General features: G+C 46.4%; 1 protein-coding gene across 1 annotated transcript; it reads right to left on the bottom strand.

Moving 5' to 3' along the window:
- Window positions 1-86: 86 nt before the first annotated feature.
- Window positions 87-6,322, bottom strand: LOC125685359 (deleted in malignant brain tumors 1 protein-like). The gene is made up of 5 exons (XM_048928357.1): window positions 6,307-6,322; window positions 5,499-5,822; window positions 4,287-4,610; window positions 2,684-3,007; window positions 87-1,603 (listed from the first exon to the last, which is right to left on the bottom strand). The coding sequence occupies exons 1-5, from the start codon at window positions 6,320-6,322 to the stop codon at window positions 1,593-1,595; spliced, it is 999 nt and encodes a 332-aa protein (XP_048784314.1). The 3' UTR covers window positions 87-1,592.
- Between the last annotated feature and the right edge of the window lie 6,393 nt (window positions 6,323-12,715).

Here is a 12,715-nt window from a genome sequence, read left to right on the forward strand (position 1 = left end):
GCTTATGGACCTCAGGTGACAGAGCACATATCTGGCAAGAATATTTCTCCAACATCATGAATACCAAGGTCGTGGAAGTATCTATGCTGAGAAACATTTACTTCTGGTGAGATTCAGTCCTGTAAGGAGGCCATCCGTAAAATCATTGGAAAGGGTATTACACAGGGCAAGCTTAGTTTATAGGTTCGTTTACCCTTCCTTATAGAGAATCAACTGCCTCCTTAGGGAAAAATTCACTCCTTTTCCTCTCTCATTTTTTGTACAGGCTGAAGCTGGCCCTTCACAGGCGGACAATTTCCCATTTTGGGGATGTCCAAACAAGCCTTGATGCCTAACACAAGTTATTATCATCTTTTTTGTGTAATTTGATGCAATATGCTTCATGCCCATTAGCAAAGAACTAATGTTTTGTCATAGAAAAACAAAGAGCCAGGGTCTTCATCTCAATATTTACAGCCAGTGCCTCCAAGCCAAATCAAGCTGTTTTTATGGGCAGGTGACATTACAGCCTGTACTGGTTTTATCCTGGACAGAGTTCCTATTCTTCATAGTAGCTGTATGGTGATGTGGACTTAGGATGTGAATAATGTTGGTCAACCAGCAGTGTTGTAGTGTCACTGAGTGGTGCTTGTGCAATGCCAAGTCCTTTTCAGCTTCTCAGCAAGGAGCTGGGGGTGCACAGGGAGTGAGAATGGGACAGAACCCAGACAGCTGATCCAAATTAGCCAAAGGGATATCTCACATCATATAGTGTCACACTGAACAGTCAAATGGGGGGGTGGCTGGCTGATGGGGGACCACAGCTTGAGGACTGGCTGTTCATCATTAGAGCAGAAACAAGGTGAAGCTCATGGTGATATGACCATGACACAGAGCATCAGACAGACTCACAGGAGCAAGACAGAAATTTCATTTATCTACAAATACATTTTGGGGGATTAAGGTGAGAAACAGCATAGAAATGGTTTAAGGCTTGGAGGGAATGTTGCAGAGGGGCAAGAGGCTCAGAGGGGAGGTTGCATGAGGAATTCATGACAACAGCTAAACCTCATCTGTAGGAGGGCACTGGCTACACAAGAGAACCTCAATATATATAACATATCCGCACCACCTGAACAAGAAAGCTTTCATAGACTAGAGGCAATATCATAGGGAGAGGATGAAGTGGCATGGGAACTGTGTGGTCTCTAGGGCAGAGACATCTGACAAGAAATGTTGCAGAGCAAGTGTCCACTTGTGTCCTCCAAATATTCCCTCCATCCCAGAGAGAACATGTCTTGAAACTTAATTTGTGGCAGGCAATAAATTAATTTACAGTCAGTAGAGTGAGAGAAACTTCTGAAGTTGGCCTGAAGTTGCTCTGTGTGACTGCCCGTATCTCTTTATCAGCTGAAGGGGACCATCAATGCTCCTGATGTGGGCACATCAGATTGGTGCTTACAAATCAGTGAGATAGATCTGAGTGTCGTGATTGGCTTCTGTACTGGGTGCACTCTGTCCTTCAAAGATGTCTTCTGTTTGGGTTGAAAAAATGTCATAGACGTTTGCCAGCACTGTCATCTCTCTTCTCCACTCTAGAGCATCTGCAATGTTTAGATTCCACCTGGAAAGAAATGCATACAATCCAGACCTGTAAAACTAGCTTGCTTTACCCTGCAAGGCCACTTAAAGTTAGTAGTATGCATATAATTACGTTAAAGAATCACTGAATCATCAAATCTTAGAATCCCAGAATGGCTTGGCTTGGAAGGCACCTGAAAGATCATAGAATCATAGGATGGCATGAGTTGGAAGGGACTATGAAGATCATCAAATCCATCATAGAGAAATAGGACTCTGGAATCATAGAATCATAGAATCATAGAATCATAGAATCATAGAATCATAGAATCATAGAATCATAGAATCATAGAATGGCTTGTGCTGGAAGGGACCCATTGAGTTCCAGCCCTCTTCTATGGGCAGGGTTGCTGCCCATCAGATCACATTGCCCTGTGCACCATCCAACCTGGCCTTCAACATCTCCCACCTGGACACCTACATGTGCAGACTGCTTTAGGGATCCTGCTTTGAAGGGAGGTTGGACTTGGTGATCACTAGGGAACCCTTCCAATCCCTATAATACTGTGGTTCTGTGCTTCTGTAATCCCCAGGGATGGGGCATTCACAGATTCTTTGGGCAATACAAGCATGTAACTGATAGTGATAGTGATAGTTCAAAAGCACAAAAAGCAAAAATAAGTAGCAATGTGGAGAGATGGGAATCATCCCTCAAAATGCCAAGATCCAACTTCACGTCTCCATCATTGTCCCATGGCAACATCTCTGAGAAAGAGATGTGAATGAACAAACTACTGCAGGGCAGATTTAGATTGGATATTAGAAAACAGCTTTTTATGATGAAGGCAGAGAAGCACAGTCACTGATAGCTCAGAGAGGTGGTGGATGCCCCATCCTTGGAGACATTTGAAGGTTGCACCATAATCTGAGCAACCTCATCTAGCTCAGCAGTTCTGTTTGTTGCAGGGGAGTTGGACTAGGTGAACATTAAGTATCCATCCCAACTCAAACGATTCTATGATTCTATGATTGTGAAAGAATGAAGAGCCATCAAACCCAAAACCCAGATGAGAGGCTGAGTTGCTACAAATGCCCTGCATGGTGGGGCATGCATGAAGCTTACCAGAGCAGACGATGCCTGCATCTTCTTCATGGTTGCAGTTATGGACTCCCCAAGGCCTTGCTGCACATTCGGAGAGCGCTGATTCCCTGCTGGAGCATTTCACATCATCCAGCCAGATACGGCCAAAGCCTTGCCCAAAATAAGCAGATCCGGGGGCTGACATGGCTGTCCCGCAGCCCAGCTGCTGGCACACAACCGCAGCATCGCTCAGGTCCCAGTTGTCATCACACACTGTTCCCCACTGCTGGCTGTGAAGCACCTCAACTCTCCCAGCACAACGACTAGGGCCGTTCACCAGCTGGAGAGGAGCTGCTTCTGCACTGCCTGCACATAAAGCAAGATAAAATGAGAAATGCACACATAATGCCCTGCAGCTGAACCCTAAAGCTGCTGAGAGTAGACACGCAGTAGTGTCCTTGTACCAACCAAGGTGCCCAGTGGATGAAGAGGATGTTCTGGGAGGGCAAGTCTTCTCCCATAGTCAACCTCATATTCTCCATCATGCTCTGGGTTGCTGAAATATCTTGCTTATGACTCAAGATTGCTGTTTTCCCATTCGTTGTCAGCAAGACATGTTTGTTACCTGGTGAGCAATGAACCAATCTCACACACACAGATGAGGTGTTGGTTTAGTATGAAGATGGGGCTAATCTTCCTTTCTGCTGACTATGCTGGTCATAGTGATTAAATACATCTCCACTTTGTACATTTCAATGATGTCCCCATCTTTGAGTACAAGCTCAGTAGCCAAGCTTTGATCAGGAGTTTCTTCACGTAATCTCTTTTAGTAGTTTCAAGTGTGGTCATCTGATCCTAGACAAAAGCCTGGATTTTCTATATCTAAGGGAGCCCGTGTAAAGACTTGTAGAAAGATTAATTCCTTCTTGACTTTCAGCACATTGAGGAGGATACTGATTCATCCCTTCCAAGCAGACACGTGTCCAAGAGTTTACTGAACAACTTTGTGACACTGAACACCATTCTTGCTCCATATAAAGAGCAATCTGCCCTGCCAAGCTCAGGAATAAAAATTTAATGTTGTCTATGGATATTACAGATGTAACCCATGCAAATGGATATATTTGGCAACCTCCAGCTGGTTGCTGTTTCCCATCTGAATCGCCTTGGGGACTCTTTGCCATTCTTCAGCTCTCATGTCAGAAGAGTGGAAATCCGATGTAGGTGTCTGCATTCTGTTGGGCATTCCACTATGTATTATTGTATGCTGCATATAGCACTGTATCTTGTACTATTTAATCCAGGTTCAGGTACTAGGATCCCTGAAACTCAGTGGGGATGAGATGTTTCTGGGATCATTTTCAACCCTGGAAAAAGTCCAGGAGCCTTCAGAAGCTGAGGTACAGGAGACTCAGCTTGATACAGTTATCAGATGCAGGTCCGACCATGGTAACCCAGATTCTGGTGGTGACTGCGGACCATGATCAGGGCCATGTAGATTACACAAGAATCAATTTATAGACCACAATGACTGACAGCAGACATTAGGAGCAGCCTGAACTCAAAGAATACCTCCTACTGAGTCTGAAAATCATTTTTCCAGGTTTCCCAAAATTTTTGAGACCGATGAACAGGCAGGAGTTACCTGAGCACACCACACCAGCATCTTCTCCATGATTGCAGTTATGGGATCCCCAGGCCCGGAACCGGCACTGCGAGAGGGCAGCCTCTGTCCCTGCACAACTGACATCATCCAGCCAGATGGGGTCAGAGCCTTGTCCAAAGCGAGCTGAGCCAGGGGCTGATATTGCTGCCCCACAGCCCAGCTGCCTGCACACAACATTGGCTTCTGCTTTATCCCAGCCATCATCACACACGGTTCCCCACTGTTGGTCATGAAACACCTCGACTCTCCCAGCACAATGACTCGGACCGTTCACGAGCCGGATGGGAGCTGGTTCTGTAATACCTATGAAAAAAAAACACCAAAACCAACCCAAAACATGGTCAGAAACATGAGCGCAAATCCTGAAAAGTTTCTTGTGTTGACAAGAAACTCCGGGGACATGGACAACCTACAGGAACCAAATGATGTTAATCAAAGCCGGGTTAATCAAAGCAGGGTGTTGTACTTTGGTTAGGGCAATCCTAGATATGCATTCAGACTGAGAGAAAAACTCATTGAGAGAAGGGCTGCAGAGATGGACTTGGGGGTTATGGTGGGTGAAAAGCTTAACTAGAATCAGCTTTAAGTGCTCACAGTCTGGAAGCCAACAGTCCTCTGGGCTGCATCAACTGGGAGTGGTAGTGGGGAGAAAGGGGATTGGCCCTCTCTGCTCTGCTATCCTGAGGCTCCATCTGTAATACTGAGTCCAGGCCTGCTGTCCCCAGCACAGGAAAGATGTGGAGATTTGGAGCATTTCCTGGATGACATGAAGATGCTCATAGGCCTGAAGTACCTCTCCTAAGGAAACAGGCTGAGGGAGTTGGGCTTGCTCAGCCTGGAGAAGAGAAGGTTGAGCAGGGATCTTATCAACACTTGCAAATATCTAATGAGCAGGTTTCAGTGATTGGGACCAGGCTTTTTTAGGTCATGTCCAGCAACAGGAAAAGGGGCAGTGGGCACAGACTGGAAGTCAGGCAGTTCTGTCTGAACATGTGACAGAACTTCTTAACGATGAGCATGACATAACCCTGAAACAAGCTGCTTAGAAAGGTTGTGAAGTCTCTGGAGATAATAAAAACCTTCCTGGATGCTCTCCTGTGCAATTTACTGTTGGAAAATTCCTCTAACAGGGGGATCTCCAGAGATCCCTTCCAACCTCTGCAGGTCTGTGATCATGTGAATTAACAGTACCTGAGCACACCACACCAGCATCCTCTCCGTGGTCACAGTTGTGCTCTCCCCAAGGCCTGACTCGGCACTCAGCAAGGGCAGTTTCAAATCCTGCACAGTTCATGTCATCCAACCAAATTTGTCCAGTTCCTTGTCCAAAACGAGCACAGTCAGGCGCTGACATTGCTGTCCCACAGCCCAGCTGCCTGCACACCACTTGGGCATCTGTTAAATCCCAGCTGTCATCACACACAGTTCCCCATTGCTGCTCATGAAACACCTCAACTCTCCCAGAGCAGAAATCTGAACCGTTGACCAGCCGGATGGGAGCTGGTTCTGGAACACCTGAAACACAAAGGAAAAACAAGTTAAGTTATTTTGGCAAAGACATTCCTTCCAGGCACATCAGGAAACATTGTGTGCACTAGTTGCATTAATATGACGTCCAGGGACAAGCATTGAGAAGAAAGTTCAATGCTATCAGATTTCCTCACACATGACCCAAAGGTCAGGAAGTAGTGCTGGCCCAAACTGACGAAAATAAATGTCCTGCTGCTTCTCACTCCCAAATATGAGGGGATTGAAGCCTCCTTCTCTCTGCCTTTGACCAGGAAGACAGCAGCGCCTAGGCAGCAAATGCAGGAAACTCCACTGCCCAAGGGAAAAGACACTAGCCAGGAACATGGTGACAAAATGGGGGTATGATTGACCTCAGCCAGACTTCATCTGTCAGTTGCTTAATTCCTTGCCTGAGCATTAATACTCATCAGTATGTGACATGTCCAGCGAACTCCAGACAGCCAGCCTCCTGGCAGACTTGACTTAGGACCTTGGGAGGGGGGCATTATTCCGTATCTGCAATTAGAAATTGGATGGGACATCACAGGACATCTTAGATGACACAAAACAAGTTGTGTTAGCAAGGGAACCCACCCTTTTACAACTCCACAAAGCAGAGTCATTTCCCTTTGTAATCATTGGAAGGAAACCAGCATGATTGGGTTGCACATCCTTTCATCTGCTTTGGGCATGTCATCAGGATGGGGAAAATCCTGCTATGTGCTGTGGTAAGTCTTCACTGGCTGCAAAAGGACAGTGATGAATTCAGAAACGGATCTGTGCTTAGACAGCATGTCCACAGGGTATTCTCCAGAGGTGGATAAGTAATTGTAGAGAAACAGGTAATCTCCAGTGAGAACAATTCAAAAATGTATCATTTGGGGGGATAAAATGACTGAACATAAGATGAAGAAGAGTTAACTACATGACAGTTCTTCACAAATCCTTCTCAAGGATTGAGAGTGAAACTCCGAAGTGTCATGTTGACCCAAGAAATACATGGCTTAGTATAAAAGGGAGTGCTGTCTACAAGATATCCAAAGCAAACCTTCAGTGTGAATCACTACTGCTAAAGCCTCAGCTCGATGAATGATTAGAAAAATCATGTCAAGCAGCCAAGGAGAAAACCAGGAAGAAGGAGGGAGATAAGAAGAGGCTCAAAACCATTTCTCCAGAAGGAGATATGAAGGGGCTGAGAAGGGATAGAACATTCTTATCACGAGGTAGATGCAAAGAATAAGTAACAATGTGCATGACAAAGAAACAAGAGACTGTAGATTCTATACGCAGTAGTTAGGTCAGGGTTTCCCTCCAGTGGCAAATAAGTGCAGTGCAACAATTTTGAGGAAATTGTCTGATCTGTAGAGGTTTCACAGAAGACACTGGAAAAACTTTGGGAAAAGAAAACTGATCTGCTGAAGATGGTTTTACCAAGGACAGGGGAAGGGCAAGTAGCATCACTACGTTTCTGCAAGACCTTTTGTGTTGAAGAGGGAAAACAACAAATGCAGAGCATGTCATGATGTTTTGAGAGTGAAACAAGAGAAACCCAACTGGTGGTGCTCTGCTCTCAATAACAGGGTGACTCACAGCAGTCCTGCAATGCTATCTGACTTATCTGTAGCACACAGAAAGGAGTTTCAAGTTTGAATTCATGGGAAAGTATTCCAGAATTGAATTCTTCAGCACAGCAAGCACTGGACTGCGGCACCACAATACCATGGTGAGTTTGGGAATAGGGAGAACAGGGAAACACCACTGGATTTGCACACATCCAACCAGATGCACTTTCTTTTTTCAGTACTCTGGATTTAGAGTTATAAGATGGGAAGAGGGCACCCTGTTGTCATTTCCAGCATCCCTCCAGGTACTTTACGCCTCAGTCAGAAAGCAGAATAAATGAGACTTACCCAAGCACAGGACACCAGCATCTTCTCTATGCTCACAGTTGTGGGCTCCCCACAGACTGGTCTCACATTTGGAAAGGGCAGTTTCAGCTCCTGTGCAACTCACATCATCCAGCCAGATAGGGCCAGACCCTTCTCCAAAAGAAGCCGAAGTTGCCGTGGACAGAGCCCTCCCACAGCCCAGCTGCCGGCAAACAACTTCAGCATCGCTTATGTCCCAGCTGTCATCACACACGGTGCCCCACTGATGGCCATAAAAAACTTCAACTCGCCCACTGCAGCGGTTTGGCCCATTTGTTAACCTCAGTGGAGCTTCTCTTGGTATATCTGAAGAAGACAGAGAGGGGAGGGATACGTGTTACGGAGTTGCTGCTGGCCTGATTAAAAAGTAAGATCAAATGCATAATGCCAGAGAGGGCCTAGTTTATTCTGTTGCCTGATGCTGGCATGTCTTTGCCAGTTCAAAACTATGGACACAACAGACTGTGTACCATATTCTGCTGAATGTCAGTAAGAGGAATATAGTATGAGTTAGCACAATTTATCAAAGGTCTGGGAGTCTTGGGAGGTCCCTGATGACTGGAAACCAGGCAAAGTTACACCCATCATGAAGGGGAAAAGGGGATGAGAGATGACCCAGGAAACAACAGACCTGTCAGTCTAACCTCAGCCCCTGGAAAACATATGGAAAAGCTATTCCTGTGCGCTACTGAAAGGCATTTTAAAGCTGCCATAGAGCAAGCCCATATGGGTTATGAAGGGTAAGGTCCTGCCTTGGTAATTAGGTGTCCTTCTATGATAAGGTCACCTGCTCAGTGGATGAAGGGAATGCAGCAGATGTAATCCTTCCGGATTTAAATAAGGCCTTCCCTGCCATCCCTTGCAGCATCCTTCTGGACTAAATGTCCATCTGTGAGGTAAACAGGTTCTTGCTACACCAAGTGATGAACTGCCTCAGGGTTGATGGTTGAAGGGTTGTTCAAAGAGTTGTAGTGACTGGTGCTTCATCCGAAACACCACCAGTGTTCCCCATCACTCAATCCTACAGGCCAGTCCCAGTCAACATTTTTACCAATGATCTCACTGTAGTCATGAAAGATATCCTAAGCATGTTTGCTGCTGACACTAAACTGGGAGGTGATATTTACTCTCTAGAGGGATGTAAGGTCTTACAGAGGGTTCTAGATTCATTGGAGCACTGGGCAGTCGGCAACACAGAACACGGACAAGGGGAAATGCTGGGTGCTGTATCTAGGATGGAGCAATGCTGCATTCACTCACAGCTTGTGTGGTGAGTGGCTGGATAGCAGTCCAGCAGGAAGGGACCTGATGGCACTGGTAAAAGCAAGCCCAATGGAAGGCAGCAGTGTGCGCTAGCAACCATGTTTTGGGGTGTAATACACAGAGCAGAGCCAGCCAGACAAAAGAAGTGCCATTCCTGCTCTATGTAGTGTTTGTGCAGCCTTCCCAGGGGTCGGTGCTGGGCCTGTCCTCTTCAATATCTTTACTGATGACCTCGATGAGGGCATCGAGTGCACCCTCAGTAAATTTGCAGATGACACCAAATTGGCTGGAAGTGTGGATCTGCCTGGGGGTAGCGAGGCCCTACAGAGGGATCTGGACAGGCTGGAGAGCTGGGCTGAAGCCAATGGGATGAGTTTCAACAAGGCCAAATGCCGGGTCCTGCACTTCGGCTACAACAACCCCAGGCGACGCTGCAGGCTTGGGGCAGTGTGGCTGGAGGACTGCGTAGAGGAAATGGACCTGGGGGTATTGATTGATGCTCGGCTGAACATGAGCCGACAGTGTGCCCAGGTGGCCAAGAAGGCCAGTGGCATCCTGGCTTGCAACAGAAACAGCGTTGCAAGCAGGAGCAGAGAGGTGATTGTTCCCCTATATTCAGCACTCGTGAGGCCACACCTCGAGTACTGTGTCCAGTTTTGGGCCCCTCACTGCAAGAAAGATATTGAGGCCCTGGAATGTGTTCAAAGGAGGGCAACAAAGCTGGTGAGGGGTCTGGAACACAGGGCTGATGAGGAGAGGCTGAAGGAGCTGGGAATGTTCAGCCTGGAGAAGAGGAGGCTCAGGGGAGACCTCACTGCTCTCTATAACTTCCTGAAGGGAGGTTGTAGTGAGCTGGGGGTCGGCCTCTTCTCTCGTGTCATCAGTGATAGGAGCAGAGGGAATGGCTTCAAGCTACGGCAGGGGAGATTCAGGCTGGACATGAGGAAGTATTACTTTTCAGAAAGGGTGGTCAGGCACTGGAATGGATGCACAGGAAGGTGGTGGAGTCACCGAGCCTGGGGGTGTTCAAGGAAAGGCTGGATGTTGTGTTGAGGGACGTGGTTTAGTGGGTGCTATTGGTAAGAGGTGAACGGTTGGACTGGATGAGCTTTCAGGTCTTTTCCAACCTTGGTGATTCTATGATTCTATGAACTGCATGGTTCTTGCAGTCATTTTCTGCTTCTCATCCCCTCTGAAAACGTCTTGGATTCATCCTTTCCTCAAAGCTTCAGGAGTTTCGCCCCAGCAAATGAACAGCAGTGCTGTTATGAAGTATTATCCCTTGCTATCTAGATGTATTTTGGCTCCAGCATTGAAGGCTGTGTTACATAGTGAAAGGAAAACTCATCTACTAGGGAACACAATGCTTTTAGAGAGAGCTATTGAGCTGTGACTCCAGCAGTCTCTGCAGTGATTGGTCCAAGAATGGAAACTGTTTTCTACTTTTTTTTTTTTTCTTTTAAGGCTTGGCATGGTTCCATCCCATCCTACACATAATAGAAAACACCCTGAGGTTTCCAGCTGCGTGCTGCAAGCACTGAGCTGTGCAGTGGGCTTGTGAAATGGCTGAGATGCTCCCATGCATGCTGAGCAGTCGTGAGTAATTATACTTAATTTTGCTTTGATTTTTATGGATAAGTGTACAGATATATATTATACACGCACATATATATACACATACATACATATTTTTATATATATGCTCTCTTACCCTTCGTTAAGTTTTGTTACATTTTTCCCCCACTTCACCCTGATGTTCTTCACAGGGAACGTGAGGTTTCTATCTTCAATATCATTTCCCAAATATGCAGGAAATGCATTTCAATCCCCTCCAGCAGAAAAGCTACTAAATAAGAGGCTGAGGCATCCAGGTTTCATCCCTTCCCTTCCTTTTGCATTGTCTGATAGCCAAGGGGAAGGTTTCCATTGAAATTGTTTGTGCCCCATCAGTAGAAAACTATGGGAGAAAGAGTTCTCTCAGTAAGAGTTAAATTGGCACCTAAATTTTTAAGGGAATAGAGAAGGAAAAAGGAAAATATTCAAGTGATCTCTCCACCCTCTCAAAAAAAGGAGTGCAAGTAGCTGTTTGTAAATATATATATATATACCAGTTTATATATATATATATACATATATATATACATAATGCTAAAATGCTCATACTGAGGCAGTGATAGATGGAGATTTGCAAGGACAGCTGATGGTAGAGCTTCATCAGAGCTGTGCAAACATTGACTCTTTGTTTGAAAGCAAACACAAGAACTGGTTTCCTCATTCACTTCTTGCAGGGAAAGTAGTCAGAAACCAGACTTGGAAATCCAGCCCCCCTGCCTTGGGTGGCTGCAGCTGCTTTGTTCTCCTGCTTTTTCTCGTAGGACCTGTACAGGTCTGTTGCCCTAACACTGCATCTGGCAAGGATGGGGAAGAGAAATGAATAGGAATGGGCAAGAAAACTCGCCAGCTGAGAAAGAAGTTAGCAGGTAAAGCCAAAGCTGCATGTGCAAGCAAAGCACAATATGGAATTAGTTCATTCCTTCTCATCAGCAGGCAGATTTTCAGTTATTTCCATCCTGCATAATGGTTAATGGAGAAGACAAACACCGTAATTTTAAATGTTCCTCCCTTCCTTCTTTTCTTCATCCTTCTTTGCTGAGCTCATCATAGTATAGAATACCTCCTTGAACCATTTGGGGTCACCTGTCCCACCCAGTTCCTGCAGTATCAGAGGTTGAAGAGTCCTTGGCTCTGTGCAAGCATCGCTCTGCAACAAGGGCATTTGAGTGCTTTCATTTCATTGTTTTCATCATAAATCCAAACACTAGCATGACAGCAGCTGCTGGGGAGGAAATTAACTCTGTGCCCACCAGAAGCAGTGCAGGGTGCATTTCACAGTTTGGGCAACACCTCCTGCTTCACCCTGTCTGCCTGTCCTGAGTGCGATTGGATGCTCATTGCAGAGCAGGGCAGACCCAGGAAACTCCAGCCATAGCAGGCTGAGATGCCCTGGGATTTCCCAGCCACCAGCACATCCTATGGGACGTGACTGGGATTTAGAGAATTCCCCCTTGGACCAAGCTCCTTAGGGTTAATAGAGAGCTGGATCGTCTCATCAACTTCTCTCACTTCTGGTGAGGGGAGGGGAGGGGAGGGGAGGGGAGGGGAGGGGAGGGAAGGGGAGGGGAGGGGAGGGGAGGGGAGGGGAGGAGAGGGGAGGAGAGGGGAGGAGAGGAGAGGAGAGGAGAGGAGAGGAGAGGAGAGGAGAGGAGAGGAGAGGAGAGGAGAGGAGAGGAGAGGAGAGGAGAGGAGAGGAGAGGAGAGGAGAGGAGAGGAGAGGAGAGGAGAGGAGAGGAGAGGAGAGGAGAGGAGAGACGCCATGGTTCTTCAAGGCTTATTGCTGTAGTGTCTGGGATCACAGAATTACAGGTTTGAGACTGAAAGGAACTTTTTGTCTAGGGCAAAGAGGAATGGATTTTAAGTAAAAGAAGAGAAATTTTGGTTAGATATTAGGAGCAAATTCTTTATTTATGATGCACAGGATCAGGCTGCACGGAGAAGCTGTGGATGCCCCACAGAGGTGCAGCCTCACCTCAAGCACTGTTTGTACTGTTTTTATTTTTTATTTTACTGGTTTTTTTTATTTTGTTTTACTCTTCCTCTGGGGGCCATTCCAGTCCCACAGGGTCTCCAAATCACAAAGCCACACGCTCA

Source organism: Lagopus muta, chromosome 28, assembly GCF_023343835.1.
Source record: "Lagopus muta isolate bLagMut1 chromosome 28, bLagMut1 primary, whole genome shotgun sequence".
Classification (NCBI taxonomy): domain Eukaryota; kingdom Metazoa; phylum Chordata; class Aves; order Galliformes; family Phasianidae; genus Lagopus; species Lagopus muta.